At 41.7% G+C, this 18,395-nt stretch overlaps 1 protein-coding gene across 8 annotated transcripts in view; it reads right to left on the reverse strand.

Moving 5' to 3' along the window:
• Window positions 1-17,416, reverse strand: part of LOC111259559 (guanylate cyclase soluble subunit beta-1) — a 72,592-nt gene extending 55,176 nt beyond the window's left edge. For 5 of the 8 annotated variants that reach the window (XR_002679702.2, XR_002679701.2, XM_022831681.2 and 2 more), the window contains exons 1-2: window positions 16,162-17,416; window positions 2,511-2,617 (exon numbers count right to left, since the gene is read on the reverse strand). Coding sequence is in view for 3 of the 8 variants with exons in the window: in XM_022831681.2 (XP_022687416.1) it covers window positions 2,511-2,579 (69 nt within the window). In the remaining 5 variants the exon portion in view is untranslated. The remainder of the gene's footprint in view (window positions 1-2,510; window positions 2,618-16,161) is intronic. The other 3 variants (XM_086967948.1, XM_022831678.2, XM_022831680.2) reach the window with 1 other exon arrangement.
• Window positions 17,417-18,395: the final 979 nt, after the last annotated feature.

Here is an 18,395-nt window from a genome sequence, read left to right on the forward strand (position 1 = left end):
CACTTGCTGCCTACATGCTCGACCTGGGTCTCCAAATCCCCTATTTATTCACATCACGCTATCGACAGTTCGCTGTGATCGCCAACCAATACGAACAAAAGTCGTCAAGCGACCGCAGACGAGAAAAATCTTCAAGGCTTCGATTTACGTTAACGACCTTGTTTGCCCAGCACACCCAAGAAATCGCATATGTTAGGTTATCGAGGGCCTTTAGCTCAGTAGGCTTATGTTACTGCGGGGTTTTTATAGGGGCTTTATGCTATGAAACAGTATCCGTTACAAATCCATATTTTCTAGTAGGATTCTATTAGAACCAGTGTTTTTGTTGAAGAGACTTTTTTATAGTGCATATAGATAAAGTAGAGCTGGGACGGAGTATCAGTCACAAGTGTGCTAGGCTTGCGACGTTGGCTCTGCAACGCATGAGATGAAGGCCGACAGGCGAAGTAAAAGCTAGCTGCCACTGCATCATTGATTATTTCCACATCATCTTCGACCCGCTTAATCATATAAATGACGTTGTTTTCATGGATAGGCAGTTTCAAAGTTTAGTTATTGAACAGTTAAGTCACCATAATCAGTGAAAGACAACGACTGCAATGGTGAGCATTTGTTTCGGGCCACTCGAAACATGGAACTAGCATTAGCTAGACAAGACTGAAGACCAATGAAGCGGTTCTAACCGTAGCAACAGTGTAAAAATTAGCTTCCACAATGGCAGTAACCAGGCTAATCAAAGTTGTTACTGTACCACGGACGATGAATTCCATAGATGCATGTTGATTGCAAAGTCAAGGTTCAGCGACAGCCTAAAGAAACAGGTAACATTAAGAACAACTTACCTCAACCTAATCATAAGTCTCAACAAGAACATTTTGATAAAATATTGTGTAATTACGTTATTGATTTTGTTTATCCTAACAAAAACCTAGTACACGTCTATATGGTTGTATTTTATAATTTTAAACATTTTCAGGTGTAACGCAAGAGAACAGACATATGGCGGGGAAACAGGGAGGGATGGGGGGTCGAGGAGGAGGAGGACTGAAACAAGTTGTCCCGAACAGATATTTCGTTTAAAAGTACGTTAGTACGCACTTTTTTTACTTCCGATGACGCCGATGCATGTTCCCATTTTAGCTATAATGAATTATCAACATGGTGATTTTTCGGGGATCATTGAAGCTGAATGACACTCGATTTCTCGTGAACCTTTGGGTATGTAGTCGCTCTGGTATTACGCACAGGCTTAACCTCCGTAGAGAGTCAGTGTTCAATTCCATTCGGGAACGCGCCTGTTTTCAAATTAGTTTTATTTTTAGGGGTATGCTATAGACGGTTATTAATGTTACAGAAAGCTACGTACAATGGGAAGACGCGTTTACTCGTTTTCCTGGGACGCATGATATGGCCTTGAATGGAAACTGCCGTACCGACCGTCCACTATGCATAAAGCCGTCCAAATATTGTGCCTCATATTTGCGTTATGCGCCATTTTAGACAGCTTGACCACTATGTGCTTAAAAAATCCATTAAATCTGCCGTGGCATTCTATTTTAAAGCCTATCTGAAAGGGTAATAACATCGGGAGGTTATGTTCCCTCCATGCGAAAGGCAAAAATTGCAACACATAGTGCGATTTTCCAAAATCCGAATTTTCCAAACTGGTCAACGAACGAATTAATTTCGTCATTTACTTGATCCAAAAAACGAGTAGGGTTGAGTGACATGTGTACGATTCTACAGACTGCTGGTCCTTACCTGCAAAGGCTGCACCTAGACGGCAAAATTTAGGTTGAGAAACAGTCGTCTATGGAAACTCTTCACACCATTATAAAATCGAGTACAATCGACAACATTTACCAATAGATTTCCAATAAGGACATGTCTCGAATCCGTTGAAATTATTAGTGCCACTTCGGACCATATCAATGAAGAATAAAGTTACCGTAAGATGTGTGCGTCATGAAAAATGCGAGCTATATTTACATCGTGTGTAGAAATAATGCACTTTCATTTGCCACATTTAATAGACTTGTTAGACGGCTCTGAGCCATATTTTCGGCGTTTCTCATCGCAGGTTGAACGGTGAAGACATGAATAACTAGCTAATGTACATATCCTCTATGTAAATTTCAGTGTACTATACAATCATCGAAAATCAATATCACTCTCAAAATGTAGCCGACGACAACACCTGTATGCTTCCATTTTACAACGAAAACATTTTGCTCAGTTCTGATATGCCAAGCCAGCAAGTGGTAACGCGCAGGACTACGAAAAAAGTTCTAAATTGTGCCCCGTAATACACTGCATGTTTAGCGTAGCCGCTACCTCAGCTGTGTTATAAAGCCACCTTTTCTATCCATGGCTAAAAAAAGAACAATATTTTTTCTATTAGCAGCAACAGCATAGCTTGCGTCAGCTGCATAAAAGCGCGACAGTAGATGATACCCATTTGTTCCATTCGCTTTTTCCTGTTGAATTGTCTCGTTGTCGAAAAGCGATACCTGACTTTTTCCTGTGCACGAAGGAGGCGGAAGTTTTACAGTCAGCTTCGAACATCCACTCCTCGTCATGGTCGACTGTACGCCGCAGTGAGGTGCCGAAGAATTTTCTGTAATACGCTCAATCCGTCAGAATTTTACTAATCAAATTATCTAACAATATACCTCTCTACGTGCTCATTAAGTGCTGATTAGAAAGCATGATATAACTGAAATTCCAATTGGCTCGATATCAAATGGCTGTGTTCTCACCGTTCGTTTCCCGCTAACTTCCACACTAGTAACTTTTGATGTAGGTAAGTTAGTTATGGATAAGCACAGATGGAAAGCTACATATAAACGAAAGCACTATAATGCCCTGCCAGTGTTAAGTCAAAGCACGAGAGTATGACAAGAGCTGCAGGGGTTTCCAGATAGATTCACTAGACATTAATATTTAGCCGACTGTAGTTTCTGCAGTGACACACTCAGCTTGAATCAAAAAAAAAAAAAAAACAGTCTCTTTTTTCAAACGTTCATGAAATGCTGCCTCCAGCGGTCACAACAACTAAGGCTTTCCTCTGGCGTTAATCAGAGAGAAGTTCAGATCTTTTTTTTTTTGCTACCTGAGCTGACATAATGATTTTTACATTGGGCATTATGTAGTCTATAAGGCCAAAACAAGCAAAATCAGGATTGCATGTTAGTTAGAATCATATAGGAAGTACTGTGGAAGAAGCTATTTTCTCACTGTCATTTATTCAGCAGCCGTGTTATGGTCTACAGTGCATGTATAGAAGTCTATCGAAATAAGAGGATGTGCACTCTTATGTTGTTGCTACGTTGCGGTACAGATTAGGTCATTTCTGGATAACAGATTTATTCAAGCGGTCCAGCACCGCTTATTTCTCTGCAGTGAAAACTACACCGAAGTGTATGCCAGAGGCTTTCTATTCGAGCACAGTGAGAAACAACACTGAACTTGGTGTGTATTGTTTTGTCGTCTGGGCTCCATCGATCGCAAACTGTGTACGTTCACCTTACTTTTGTCAATTGAATTGGATCTAATGATGTACATGTTCGCCTATTATCCTTTTAAGAGTATCTTATCATGAGTATTTAGAAAAAGTCCTGTGCATCTTATGGCTCAGAAGAACCCTACAAAACGGTGATATAACCTTTGAAATTTACAGTCAATTACGTAAATAAAAGGTGAGCAAAGAAGCTGCAATCGGGTTAGCGAGTAATTAATCTCATAAATAAATAGACAAAAAAAGAGAAAATGAGGTATATAATTCATTAGCGGTCTCTGGCAGCCCTTATTTGCAATAGGGTGCTTATATGCTGCATCGAACGGGCGTCTTCATTTGTATTCAATGTGATAATAATATAATAAAATTTCGACCAGCTCTCTCAAAAGAAATTTTGGCATTTGTTATTGAGCAACCGCGGTTACAAACGGTCGAAACGTATCACCAACTAAACTATTGTATATGTTATTTAGCGTCATTAGTCCAACAGCTGAACAGAAAACGATATCGGAATTACCCGTAGTGGCCCCACTTCTTAATCTGCTATCTTTTATCAGGGCCCCTTACCACATCACCGACCACTTAACTAATCGATCGGATTATGTTTGAGCATGACGAGGTTTACGTTGTAGGTTTCTGGCAAGGTGAGATACAGTCTTTAAGAAATTATAAATAATGTACACGCGAACCTTGTGTCCTCAAACCCATCTAAAAAAGTACCGCCTGTATAGATATTGTGAAGGACACAGAATCGACCTGCAGGACCTACGTCGCGGTCGAACGGATACAAAGTTCGCCAACAACAGAAACCTTACCACCACCTAGTGAATATTTTTCGAGTTCAGTCTTACTCCAGATAAATCTTTTTTTTTTTAAGCTACGGATGATTCATTACAGTAGACAGTATGGCTGGTCCTGATTCCAATTGATGGCTGTGACACTAACGCAAAGTCGGTTTACGTCCGGTCGAGTTGAAGGAGCCTAGGATTTTTAGTTTAGGGATGACAGACGATGATTTGGTAATTTATTGAAGAACAGTAAGTCCTTGGTGTAAGCCAGCATACCACGGTCAAGATTTTCGCATGAAGATATTTTTAGCTATTGCACAGAAAAGTAAAAATCAGATTTATCAGCTCTTTTAATTACTAAAGGTGATGCAAACTTGACTGTTTAAACCTTTATTGCTTCTGGGAAACTACTGGGAAGAACCTGATATAGGATGTGCTGGAGGAAGCCTATTATCGGGACGTATTGGAGGGAACCTAATTATAAGGATGTACTGGTCATTGACTCAAAGATTATCGTTTATTCCGAGATCACTTCTGATATTCATAGAAGTCGCAGCCCTGAACTTGATGAGATCAGCTCCTTAGACCTTTCTAGATTACGCATAAATCTAAGCCGTCATGTCGAATACTGCTTGTATGGACTATACGAAAAATCAGATAGGCACATTCGTGTACAAACGTGCTCAAGGCATACGCAAAGCGTAGGCACAGCTCCTGTTTCTGAAGTCCTGTCAAGTCAGCCATACTCCACCTCGAGTAATAACACGAACGGGATGTTTTAGGTTCTGAATCCCCACATATTTACAGCTACACTAGAAGAGGATTGGCCGGAGTCGCTGTGAATATTGTTTCCATATCACGCAAATTTCCTGTCGACTCCGACCGTGTTCATGCACGCAAGCACACGTCTGCAAATATTCAATGTTCGGCCAGGTGCTCGAAACTGACAACATCACTGAGAACATATCTGTATCAGTTTTGCGTATCGCTAGGTTTTTACCGCTGAACGTGCCGCTCTTACTGCTAGCAAGCGTGCAATTCTATCGTGATGCATGATAATCTGTGACAGCGGCGCCAGCCAGAGCCTGTACGCCTGTGTTCGTTCTGCGATTAGATCGCGACGGATCGAGCAGCTGGTGAATAAGAAGAGAAGTTAACATAAAAATAGACAGACACAGAGGGAGACTGATAGAAACAGGGTCTAATCCAGCTAGTCTCTCGGCCTGTGTGAAGTCCTGGAGCTTTCGTACGCACACACGCCATAAGCATCGTCACGGATTTGCGGGAGCCAAAAGCGTGGATTGGGACTCGAAATATGACCAGCCGATTGTGTAATAGCATACGCAGATATCCGATAAGTGTGATTATGATCGAAACAATTATTATGGTTATTATTATGCAGTGCCGTTCTATGGGACGTCGCAGAATATTTTCAGGCTCCTCACTCACTACATCGGTATGACGAAGTAGTTATGGAACGCGCTCACAATCAGTCACTGCTTCACGTGGTGGCAGTACGGTCGCAGGAAAGAGCTAGGAAGTTTTCTTTATATCGACGCTGATCGGGTCTTAATACGCCTATCTGACGACGCATAAGCCCGACAAAATTCACACGTATTCTTTTGTCATAGGCAGAATGCATCGGGTCAAATCTATGGCAGACTGTACACTCGTTTGCTTGCTCGTCATGCTTGCTTATATGAAAACGAACTAAATATGGTCCTTGCATCCGCATATGTTTTGCAGATGGACGTTTTAGCCTTTCGCACTCCTAGTAAATCGAAGTACATCGTTCGATCGTCGTTTTGCTAAATTTCATTGTCTTAAGCTTAGCTTCCTTACGAATCAAATCTATGCTGTTTTTATGCTGAAGCAGAAGTGTAAATACTAATTTTCTGTCACGACAGCCCTTAACTAAACAGCCAAAAGATGCAATAAATTTTTACAGCGGAATTAATCATTACACTGAGATCCGCGATGGGCATAAAGCGTTGGAAATAAACTCCTTTCGGACATTTTGCTCCAGCTTGTTGTTAGAATATCGTTTCCGTAACATTGTAAACTGTATAGTCACTGTTCGATACAACTTGATAATACAATAGAACCAAATCGAGTTACGTTTCAACAGAAGGACGGCATACCTAACCTTTATGTTTGGCGAATTCGATTGCTTGTTCCTAAGAAAGTCTACGGATTACGCGAAATGTTTCATTTAGCTATTATCCTTACTACCATCTTAGTGACTGCAATAATGGGAACAGCCTATCGGTTTCGCTCCCATGTCCGCATCTTTTACGGCACTTGATAAAAATTTAGACTAGATTTTTATTGAGTTCGTCGTAGTACTATCTCCTACGTGCACAAACATTACAGCTCCTCAAGTGTTCTCACGCCTCTTGGTGGCGCCTTAAGCCTCAATCACACTGCCTCAATTTGCCCCTTGTCCCCCCCCCCCCCTCCAACTCGACCTACGGCCATGAACGCCAAACTATACACGGTGCGAGTTGGCTCTCACAAGCGAAAGTGATATAATTGTGCATACAATGATTGAGTAACTATGAACAATATCTTGAAATTGAAGAACAAATCTTTGACTGAAAGCAAGTGAGGATAGTCCTGAATAAGGCAATGATAGTAACATTGTTTTGCAATAGGTACGACATTCACAAATTCTATTACGCACGATCAATTAACAGCCTGGACGACCACACGTCTGAGTTGTTTTCTCATATTAGGTATGAAAACCTCAAACGGCACTGATAAAGCTCTTTTTTAGTCTGGCAAAAATGCATTAGCTACACGCTGTAGCTACTACGATAGCTAACAGTGCCGTCATCTATCGTACGCCAACAGTTGTTATGGCTTAATGGAATACTATATATAATTGTATTTTTTTTTCCAACTTTAGATACAACGATTGAATGACATGTAACGGCCGTAACCGTTATGATCATAACCGCTACAGATCGAGCAATCGCATTTCACGATCGCTTTCATGGGAACAGTACATAATCATTGCATTTGCTGGCAACCGCTGAGACAGTATTCCTGATAATCTTTTGCCAGGGTACATAATTATTATCAGCATTAGTTCTTTGAAAAGATGCAGAGAGGGGAAGAGAATCAACACACTGTCCTGTTTTCAGGCTACTGGTCGTGGAAGATATTTGAATATCATCCCCGCTAGAACGTGCCTTACTATACATTGCAAGTTTGCATCCAGATTCCGCGTAGAGATGAGAGAGCCGACATGCTTTAAGCCGTCGAAACGCTATCTAGCTTTGTACATTCGTATTTGTATACGTTGACTGTAATACACGCTGGTCATAGGTAAATACAATGATTTAGCAGACTCATCCTATTACCTTTTATACGCGCACGTGAACCGAATATTCCACAAACAAAGGCACAAAAAAACAAAGTAAGAGCATGCTTTCATATTGAACTGATCGTAAATGTTTCGTTTTCGTCCCATATTCCCATCGTTATGTAGCCAGCAAATTTTCTCCGGGTGAATTTTTTTCTCTTCGTTTCTCTCCGTTACAGCAAACCTATTTGTGTACTACTGCTGTAGAAATTTTTTCGGCCATTTCGCCCCATCTATCCACGTGTCATTTTAGCTCAGCAATGAAAAGTATCTGGAAATTTGACAGAGGATGCGACAGAGGACAACATGACGAGAGGGTACAATGGCGCAAAGTGAGGCTGAGGATCGCATGGGCTGAAACTAGGAGAGACGGAAAAGATTTGTTATGACCTCTATCTGCGCTTTTAATGTATTTATGTGTGTGTACGATGTTATGTAGATATTGCTTCTGTGAAACTTTCGCGTTTTTTGATCGATCCTTGTGTTTGTTGGACCATGGTAGGAGAGCTTCAAAGCATATTGTGCCATTTGACCGACGTCTTCGGTTTCTTTTTTCTAGCCCAATCTAATAGATCACTGGAAGGAGGGAAGAAAACTCCAATCTCCGGACAGACAGATTCGTTACCTTTTGGCTTTATCTTTTGTCGCTTACCTTTCGCTTCCCCGTCATCCCATGCCCCAAAGGACTCAACTCCCACTTTCCTACGGTTTTCTGCCTCATATATTTTCTCCAGTACCCTACTCTATATGTTCAAATGTTGAGAGCCGCTTACGTCAACGAATGGTGAGCACGAAGACACGATCTCAATGTCCATTCGATCTATCTTTTGCATTATAATGGTGCTGCTACGGTTCCCGAAAGAGTATCAACAACAGACGCCTAAGCTATATCTTTACCGTCCACTGTAGCTCTGGCATGGCTTCTTCCTTTGCTATTAGAACATATGGATAAACTTTCTAAGCATGGGGAAGGGGCCTATGATAACTACCGAGATGGGCCCAAAAGGCCAATTTTAAATCCGAAAAGTCGGTTAACGAATTCACCAAACTCTTGTTCCGAGAAACAAATGGAAGCATAGTAGAGAGATGCGCTGAATTGGAATTAATTCAGATCTGCAGCTACTAGAGGTGCGCAGAATATCCATTACGGTTTTGCTGATTTATATGAGACGCACAGGGAGTACAGGCCGTTACTGTCGGCCTGCGTCCTTCTTCACATTGCTGCTATTTTAATGGCAGTGCCAATCAAAATAATAGTCGCCTGAAATTCGAGAATGGGTTTGAACCTGAATATCGGCCTCTTTTATCTATTATCAAGGTATTTCTGCGTTAAGTTGTAAGTAGTTGTGATTACTATTTATTACATTTGTATTTGTTAACATATACACCACCTCCTGACGGTGACACTGGGTGCTTTTACGCTATCAAAACACGTTGACTTTGTCCGGCACCTTTATGTTTCACGTACATACATATATATATGTACACATTAATTGATCGATTTTAATATGCCGCTTTAGCCTGGACCTTAAAACAGGCATTGACGTGCACGAAAAATAGGTTGGTGCGATTGGTGATATCATCGGTGTGGCGATGTTAACCGCCCACACCGACCTTGACCAAACGCTGGCCAGCCAATGGCTTACCCTGCCAGCTTACAGACGGGGCTTGCCATAAGGAACCAGCTAACCTTGAGGCTCCACTTTCCCCGTTTATTTCTCATCTTGCGTCAACGAGTTTGGGGCTTTTGTGCGACTACAACTGATAAAGCGAACCTTGCGAGCGGATCACAAAAAGGAACCGGCCAGCTTACCCACTTATAGGTGGGTGTGCATTCAGTGTTACGATAAGCGCGCTCATCTATCGGTGTTAGAAAGGTCAGAGGATGAGGCGGCAGTCGTATTTGGCAGTGACAATATTCGCCGCAGTGGAACTAATGAACTTACCGGTAATGGCGATAGTGGGCAGCGAAGCCAAGTGGCTGGTCTGATAGTACGTCATGATTTTCTCCGCTCGAAAAATGGTTTGGGTTAGGATAAAGTGGCACTCTGTCCGCCCAGCTAGAAGGGGAGGAGGTTCGAAGGCAACCAGGTGTGGGTGAAATGGCGCCAAGTGGCCTTGGAATGAGGTGGTCAGACACAAAAGGCTAGAACGTAGGCATATATACCAACACAAATACACTCCTATCGCAATACACCTACACGATAAGACAGAACCGGAAAAAGTCTTGAACAGTACGGACGCCAAAAATATTTGTAAATATCAATCGAACGTGTACCAGTTCAATCCCGTACCTGCTTGCTCTAAGAAAATCCCGCAAATGCTTCGAGCTCCTCGAAGGCTCATTGCGCAATACCTCTTTGAACCTTCTGACCGGCCACCCTTTCAGAGTATTTGAGCAGCTTTGAAAAAGTACACACACGAAAGCTCTTTTGCTCTTTAAAACCAGCCTTTTGTTGCTGCAATCAATCGCCGATAATGTTGAATGCTTATTATTATTATTATTGCTATTTTATATATACATTGTCATTGCATAATAAGGCACTGTCCAAAACGTGCGTAGACGACTGAACCTTTGTATTATACTTAACAGACATTGCGAGTGCAGCAAGTGCCTCGCTTGACTTAGCCTATGAAACGTTTGCAGACATTCTGGTATTAGTAAAAAAGATACGTTCTAGACCAATCAGATGCTGTTGGAAAAACGAATATATTATTCGAAAGACCTATGCTAAAATTCACTTGAAAAAAAGGTAAGGCAATAGAAGAAAATGTATTTGCCCTTAAATCATTTTTCACATTGCGATGTCAAACTTTATCTGTTGTAGTGAAGAAAATTGCCATAACAAGATACCTGCAGTGAAGAGCAGATGAGGGTATAACAAAATTGGATGACTAAGTCAACTTACTACAGTTTCAGTGTTTGGGCAGGTAATTGTCTATGGCAAGCCAAGAATAAAAATCCAAGCAAGCTGTTCTTGTCTGTTGCCATGTGATCAAGCTACACTTCCATTCGCAATTTTCGTCGAAGTCCATACCCTCAGGGCCCATTGCAAGTGGTATTTTCTGTTCAGGTTACCGGTCTAACAAAGGTCCTGAAGCCAACTTCCGCTCCGCTGCCATAGAGAACACAGGGTGATTAAACATTTGCCGACGACGCCTTCTTCTACTTAAACTTTGACCTCTTCCTGATAGCTTTTCTTTATCTTGGCGCTCGCTTGGCTGGAAAAGTTAATCTTGAGTTTTGCCTTGGGGAGAACCTAAAAAATTCAGCCTAACAGCCCCGAATGTCTCAAGTAAATCTAATCATAAAGAGTCTACGTAATTAGACGATAATAAAGAAGAAATAGAGCGTCGTCGACTGTTTTTCACTCAGGTGAATTTATTGAGAGCTGATTAAAATGTAAAGAGTAAACAATTTTTTTTGCCAAAATGTTTCCTCGTATGGTTTGCTAAATATGAATATGCGTAATATTGATAGATACATTAGTTTATTTAGCTAGTATATAATTATTTAATAAAAACTACCCTACATTTAAGTAATACAAAGACAAAATACCCTTTCTGTAATATTTGACGTTCAATTGCATACATGCAAATTTGGAAACATTTTTAACCTTTTTCCGTCCTGGAGTTATTATTCAGGTCGCCAACATGGTGATTGATATTCTGCCCCTTTCTTCTCATTCAACCTTTTGTTGATCCTTATTTTTTTTTTTTTTTTGTTACGTACATGTATCATTACGCTGATCATCATAGTTGCAAAGAGAGAAAAGTGTTACCTTCCGCTCACAAAAAGCATTTATCAACATGCGTAGTTTACCTTGTAGCGATCCCGCACGATGCTTTATTAAGCTTTCTAGCGGGGCGACTTTTAGGCACGGAGGCAATGAAGGTAAATGTCGAACAATTATACGCTATTACACACCATTACGCGTGTTAACGTTAAGTGTATTGATATCTACGTAGGTAAATTGCTGGTGTAAATATATGTACGGATTATCCAGCGTACCCTGCCGTTCTGCTGTCATCATCGCTCGAGATAATAATGGGACGGAACAATCTTATTTCCTCTTCTACTCTTCAACAATCAAGGGAAACCTCATTTTCGCTCGACTGACGTCCTTCGTGACATCGACATACACTGGCTTTGTTACTGGCCATCTTGGAAAGTTTCATACGAGTAGCCAGCTAGTCTATGCCTAGCTAATCCTATCGTTACAAGTGTCAATTGCCATCTAGGAAGTTAGAATACGCGAAAATATTCGTACACAAAAAATCCTTCGGGGCTCCAGGCTCGGCCCCGTAATCATCAGTAAACGATACAAAATAGGTTCTGGAACTCTTTCTCTCTGCTCCCTTAAGGCCGCGTGTTACTAACCAGCTGTTGGCTGTTGATAAGATGAAAAAAAAGAGGAAAGCAGCCAGATTCGGTTCATCACGGAATTAGGCCCAATCATCTAAAAAGGACCCTTTTATGTAGTTGTATACGTGCAAAGAGGCTAACTTTTCACCGTTCTGCTAGAAGAGTAATAAGTGAGACAGTGTTTTCGTTCAAGGAACTTGCACGATTAAATTAAGCAATTTTAATCAAGTTTTTTTTTATCTCTGGGGAATGGGGGGAAGCAGCCTGCCTATCTAACCGCAAGAGATTTTGGCACCTTCGTTAAATCAACGCATACTTCGAATGCTAGATCATCATCAATCAGTCAGTCAAGATCTTTACAACATCTTGCAGAACTTGCTTGCACCATTGCTACTCGTCTATGCTGCCCAACCGACTATGCAGTTTCCCCGTCACTTTACTCAATGCCATCCATGTACCTGTGTAAACTGTTCGGACAAGCAATCGGAACTATTCCATTGTCAATGTTACCGGATATACGGCATGAATCTAGGGCTACCTAAGTATCATAAGTTGTTCCACATGCGATTATCAAAGTATTCGACCCAGGAGCTCCTTAGAGGTTTTAAGCCAGCGCGAATCATCTAAACGCATACGGCGCTTTCTGGCTGACGCGTAGAAGAGCGTTAATAGGTAGTATATGAATATATTTTTCCTTAATGCATATATAATCTGGGATTGCGCCACTTAACAGCCAGCCGACCTTGATTTTTTTGGTGACCGATTTTCTCAATGTAACAATTTGCTTTCGAGTGTGCTTCGTCCTTGCTGCTAATGTTACGAATGATGACAGCGGACGTAAACATAAAATAGTGAGGGTAAATAATAGTATGACGAGATTTGTTGCAAATTCTTGAATAATACTTGAACTTTTCACAGGATTTCAGCAACGACAGGCTACCTTAAAATTGGTCTTTTGGCTATCTTTAGTAGACACTTCTCAAATACCCTTACCGGACATGAACACATAGAAAGCGTGGAGCTTAGCACATGGTGAATAGTCACTTGCCCCGTTCACAAAAAGCTTAATGCAAGCACGGGCCCGCTTCCTCCTGCGGGATTATATTTTGCACGGCGCATGTGTTGAGCCTGTAGTTATTAACTCTAGACCTAATTTCTTGTAGCACGTATCATGTCCTTCAGACACAGCTTCCTTTTTTACTGTGGGAGCACTAGGATTCGCCAACATCAGAACCCATGTACATTTCGAATAGTTGGATAGCATTAATGCATTTGTACGTTCTTTCAGAAAGACAGTAACGAAGCCCATTTAGTAACAGGTAACAACTAGCTGAGGAAGTCGAATTAATGGTCTGCTATTGATGTTGTTGATAAGTCATTGTAGAATATACATACATAAAAGGGCTCAGAGAACATGTATGGCTTGATCTGAGCTTACAGAGAGAAAACTAAGATAAGGTTCTTCTAAACTAAATTATCAAATATCTCTGCCCTAAAATCATACAATGGCCTTGCCTAGTTGTTGCGCCATTTCTTCGTCGCTCGATAGAGTAGTTTTTATGAAGCGCAAAATCTGGCAGCTCTAAGTTTCAGTTGGTATGAACTTAATCATGCTATGTTTCAACCCGTGCATGTATTCGCTACTTCGCAAAACTTTGTTAATCTGTACAGGAACATGCTATTTGTTTTACAAGATTAATTTACTAATTTACCTTATTGTCATCTTCTATGTGTTGAAGTATCTAGAAATTGTTGCAGTATTTAAGTTAGTCGTGGGAATTTTGGAGATTCTTTTTCAGATACGAATGTGATTTATAGCATATATGTTCAGCACTATACTATTTATGTATCTCTTGCCTTATGCTAAGTCCTACGTCGACAAAACGAAGGAGATTCTAATTCCGCATTTATACACCCTTATAGAAAATTAGTCGCGCTGGTATGAGCTTCTTTTCGCACGGGCAACCATCATTGCCGAAGAACTCATTTCTTCTTCATTTATTTCTTCACGCTCGTACTATGCGCGCGTAGCAGGGTATACAGTATCAATTATAGCTTCGTAGTTGTCAATTAGACATTTCTAAAGTCACATTAATTTCCGCGATCATCACCGACAGTCCCCATATCACTATCGATGGCCATATCATTCACAAGAAGAAAATACTCATAACAATTCTTTTACGCCTTTTTTATGTTGACTTTTCTTTGGGCAAGCTCGACAAAAATTGAGATCTTCCAGAATGAGGATCAATTTTAGTTCTTCTGTGCATTTCTATGTGTATTCGCATTACCGTTTCAAAAACAAAATAGGAGATTTGATACAATTATCAGAGTCCAATACGCTGAGATCATACCATACTTTTGGCGTTTCTTCTTGATCATCATTCAGTTGTTGACGTAAACGGTTTAACCCAGATTTGGCGGGAAGATGTAGGATACAATTAGGCCTTCTTTACGTGGTGGACGTTACTCCTCGACCGCCTTCTGTATGCCAGTTACACATTATTACATATTAGGAAGCAAAGACTAAGCACGTTTCTTGAATTCAATTGTATTCTTGCTAAATGTAGGATCTGATCATTCCATCATTATGATCGAATATTCGAACTAGCATCTTGCTGGGTTACCAAGACCTCCAGTCCTGCCGTGTCTGTTCCTGACGATATACCTGCCGACCGCATTACTTGACCCGATGGTCGATGCGCTCGTCAGAGAGAGCCGGCCAAGTCGGACGAATGTAAATGCCGAGCTTATGTAAATAAATCCAACACTGAGGACCGTTTACTGAAGGAAAGTACAAGTGGAAAGCAATGTTTTAACCCGCGTAACCGATGCGAACTATAGGCACCGATTTGTTCCTATGGATAGACACGTTTGCAGTCCACATTTATATTGGTACAGGTAATTTTAGTACAGCCGTAGTTGACACTTATCGGTCAATGAAGAAAAGGGATGAAACAGCTACTGTTACTTCTATATGTTCAAGTGACTGGATGGACTTTCGATACATTCATGCTTTGCCTGCCTGACATGGGTTCTCCGATTTTTTTCTTACATACGACCCTGCGCTTATATAAAGCTTATATAAAGTTCCTCGTGGCACGAGCGAACCGAAAACTCTAGCGTGCTACTGTTTTTGTCACATTTCCATATATAGAAATTTAATTCAACTACGGAAGTGAGAGGCTACTGATGTACCGCACGACGAACCACTGATTCTACTCTGTCATCAGGTTGACATACAACTGATACCGATATGTCGTTACCGAAAAAAGCATACTGCTAGTTAAACTCAGAACTGTGATGATTGGAGAAGATGAAAAATTTTTACAAAGGAACATAATAGTGGTAATAATAATAATAAGTAGATATCATAACAGCTGGTTACAGAGAAGTGTTGCTGACAGGACGTTTACTTTTGTTGGGTTAAAGATACGTTGGCATCATCTGGAAGGCTTGCTTAGTGAACCTCGGCTATTCGTCCTTTTTTCTGCATGAACAACAAATAAAATTGCGGTGTGTGCCACAGAGCCATCAGGAAACAGTAATATAAAACACACGAGAGTGACAGGGAACGTAGGACGTCAGCATGATATCTATTCCACACAGAATCGAACCGCAATCGGAATCGTCCACGAAGGTCTTCTGGTAAAAAAAAAAGAGATCTTGCACAAAGATATAATAGAAACGCTCCTCGTTTTTAGCTTTTGTTAGACAGCCATATCTATATATGCACGAATGTATACAAAGTCACAACCAACGCAGATTGTCATCGTAGTTATCGTGACAAATTGAACGAAACACGCTTATATTTGTACATAATTTATATAATTGAACGAAAATAAGAAATACATTTACATTTTGATTGTTGCATGTACAATTTATTGAAGTCACACTTGCGAAGACATACATGACTTAGAAGGTCCATAGGAAGTAAAACAAATCGGTTTCTCAACTTGTGTTAAGCATACGATTAAGAAAACAATTAGCTTAATTCTCGTAAGCCCCGTTCAAAATCTGTCTGCCAATTCACAATCCAACATGCTATAAGTTCCTACATGTCATCATTTGAATTCAGTTTTTCAGTGTCATGAAGTAGAATGCAATCATGCTAGGTACTTACAAAGACTGACGTGACAAAGAAAAATTGCCTACAGTTTCCTAACGCGTTAGAGACTCAGGTGCCGTCCGCGATTACTTCTTCTTCTTCAATATCAGAGTCACAGTCGTCGCTTCCCTGGCAAGGAAGTTTTTAGAGTGATCATTTTCGCTTCTTTCATCATAACCTCCACAATTTTCTCTTTGGTTGGCCTCATTTCCGTCACCACAGATTCATCAGTTAGCGTCACTAATGCACCCGTTGCTGCTTCCAGCATAGACGATGCTTCCAGCAGTCTATCCTTTCTGTTCCTTGCTACCCTTAGCTGTTCAATACGGCGACACAGAAGCGTGGCGAAAACGACGGCGAGCGGTAACGCCGTCACCTCTCGCCAGCCGGACACGAGTCACTTCGTGTCTTCGCTCAACTCATCGTCTGACTGTTCCGCAGCGTCGTTCTCTGTTCAGATAGTAGCGGGTCGTCCTTTCACATGGTGTTCGAAAATTCTCGCAGCGCCTAGGCGACGAGCTCCCGACACAACTACTGCCGCACTCACCGAACAACGAATGAAATACGAAAAACAGGGAGATCTCTCCGTTTGTATACGCATGTATTATAATACGAAAAGGTGCCGTCCTCAAAACCTGTTTCGGTAGCGTTAACTCCACAAAAAATAGAAGCACTTCCCTTGGTAACTTGTTGATGTTACAGCCGTCAAAAAATAGTAGGACTCTGACTAGTACAGCCTTCGTATTTTAGCGGATGTTTGTCAATCACTACAATAGACGCACTGTACCTTCTGCATTATTCTTGCCTCCGTTTTTTTGGTAGTTGTTCGAGAAACTGGCTGAGGGCATGGCTAAGCATCACCGACGCATGGTAAGTGCATGCAAGCTTTCTTGCATGTACCAGCTGGCAGGTACCACGTTTTTAACACCAGCAGCAAAAGTAGCAATGTTGTCGTTGGTCTTACTGCAAAGTTGCTTTGGAACCTGCCCAATTTATATATATTTGGAAATGTGAGTGCTTCGTACCACCTCGCCGCGTTCACGGCACGCCGAAAAGGTCCCGCCGAAAGGGCTCTGGCACTTTTGGTGGAGACCGCGTTTGAGATACAGAGCTAGTTCGATTACCCAGCGCCTCCACGTGGAGTGGGCCCCCGGGAAAGGGAAACCGGCGGGTAAAGAGGCACTTGGGGAAGGGCGAAGCAAAAAGGCTTGTAGTAGCCCGAAGACAGAAGCACGGTGGCCACGACGCCTGCTGCTCACCCTGTAGTGGGTGTCTTCGCATCTGGACCACCTCGGACTGAAGGGAGGAGGACAGTGCGGCTAGAAGGGATTTGGGTGAGAGGGTTAGCGGAGGTTAGGACGGGGACCTGCATCGGCTGAGAGGATTAGTGAGCCATGGCTGGGGTGGTCGAGAAGCAGAGGCGACCACGCAATGATCGGAAAAAGCACCCGCTGCCGACAGCCTTCGGGGAGGATTCAGGGTTGGGCTCAAGAAACAAGGACCTGTGAAGGGGGAAGATAGGTATTTTTAGCAGCTGCAGATGCCTTTCTCTAGCAGCAGCGCCCGTAGTAACTTAAATTGCTTATTGATGGTCCTCGATTCCTACCTCCTGCTCTTCACGTGCCTGTTTTTCAAAGTTGAGGTTAAAATTCCGCAGGCATTTTGTCGCCCCTACCGCTATTGTCGTACGCTAGACATCAACATCCACACGATCGCCCTAGAACTCCCACTACTATACGTGGCTCACTCGCTGCACTGCCCAATTGAACATCTGGTTATAATTCAAAAAGCTCCCGATGTGACGCGGTGCAACCCTACGATGCGGCTTTATATCGAATGGGTGTTCATTAGAGTCGGTCAGAGCCTAACATCCAAAGAAAATGGATATCCGCGATGAACGGAGAAGCAAGACGAAGGACACACGTTTCTTTTATTTTCTGTCCCAATCGAATCCAGCTTCGATGTGGAAGAGGTAACGAGGTAAAAGAGGAACCGAGTACCAAGGAACCGAAGGAAACAATGGCACTTCTGTGAGACTCGATCTTCTAACGATAATTAACAGACCCCTACACTCGATGTCTCATAATCGAAAGTAAAAATGTTCAGTAGCGTGCACAAAACTTGAAAAATTTGTATCACAGTATGGAGTAACAGGATTTTTTCTAACTACGACGAACTATATAAAGGCTTTGTCGAGGCTTTGAAAGCAGAACTCTGACTAGAAAATGAGTTTATACTATTTCTCAAGT

Source organism: Varroa jacobsoni, unplaced genomic scaffold, assembly GCF_002532875.2.
Source record: "Varroa jacobsoni isolate VJ856 unplaced genomic scaffold, vjacob_1.0 scaffold_345, whole genome shotgun sequence".
In the NCBI taxonomy this organism is placed as follows: Eukaryota; Metazoa; Arthropoda; class Arachnida; order Mesostigmata; family Varroidae; genus Varroa; species Varroa jacobsoni.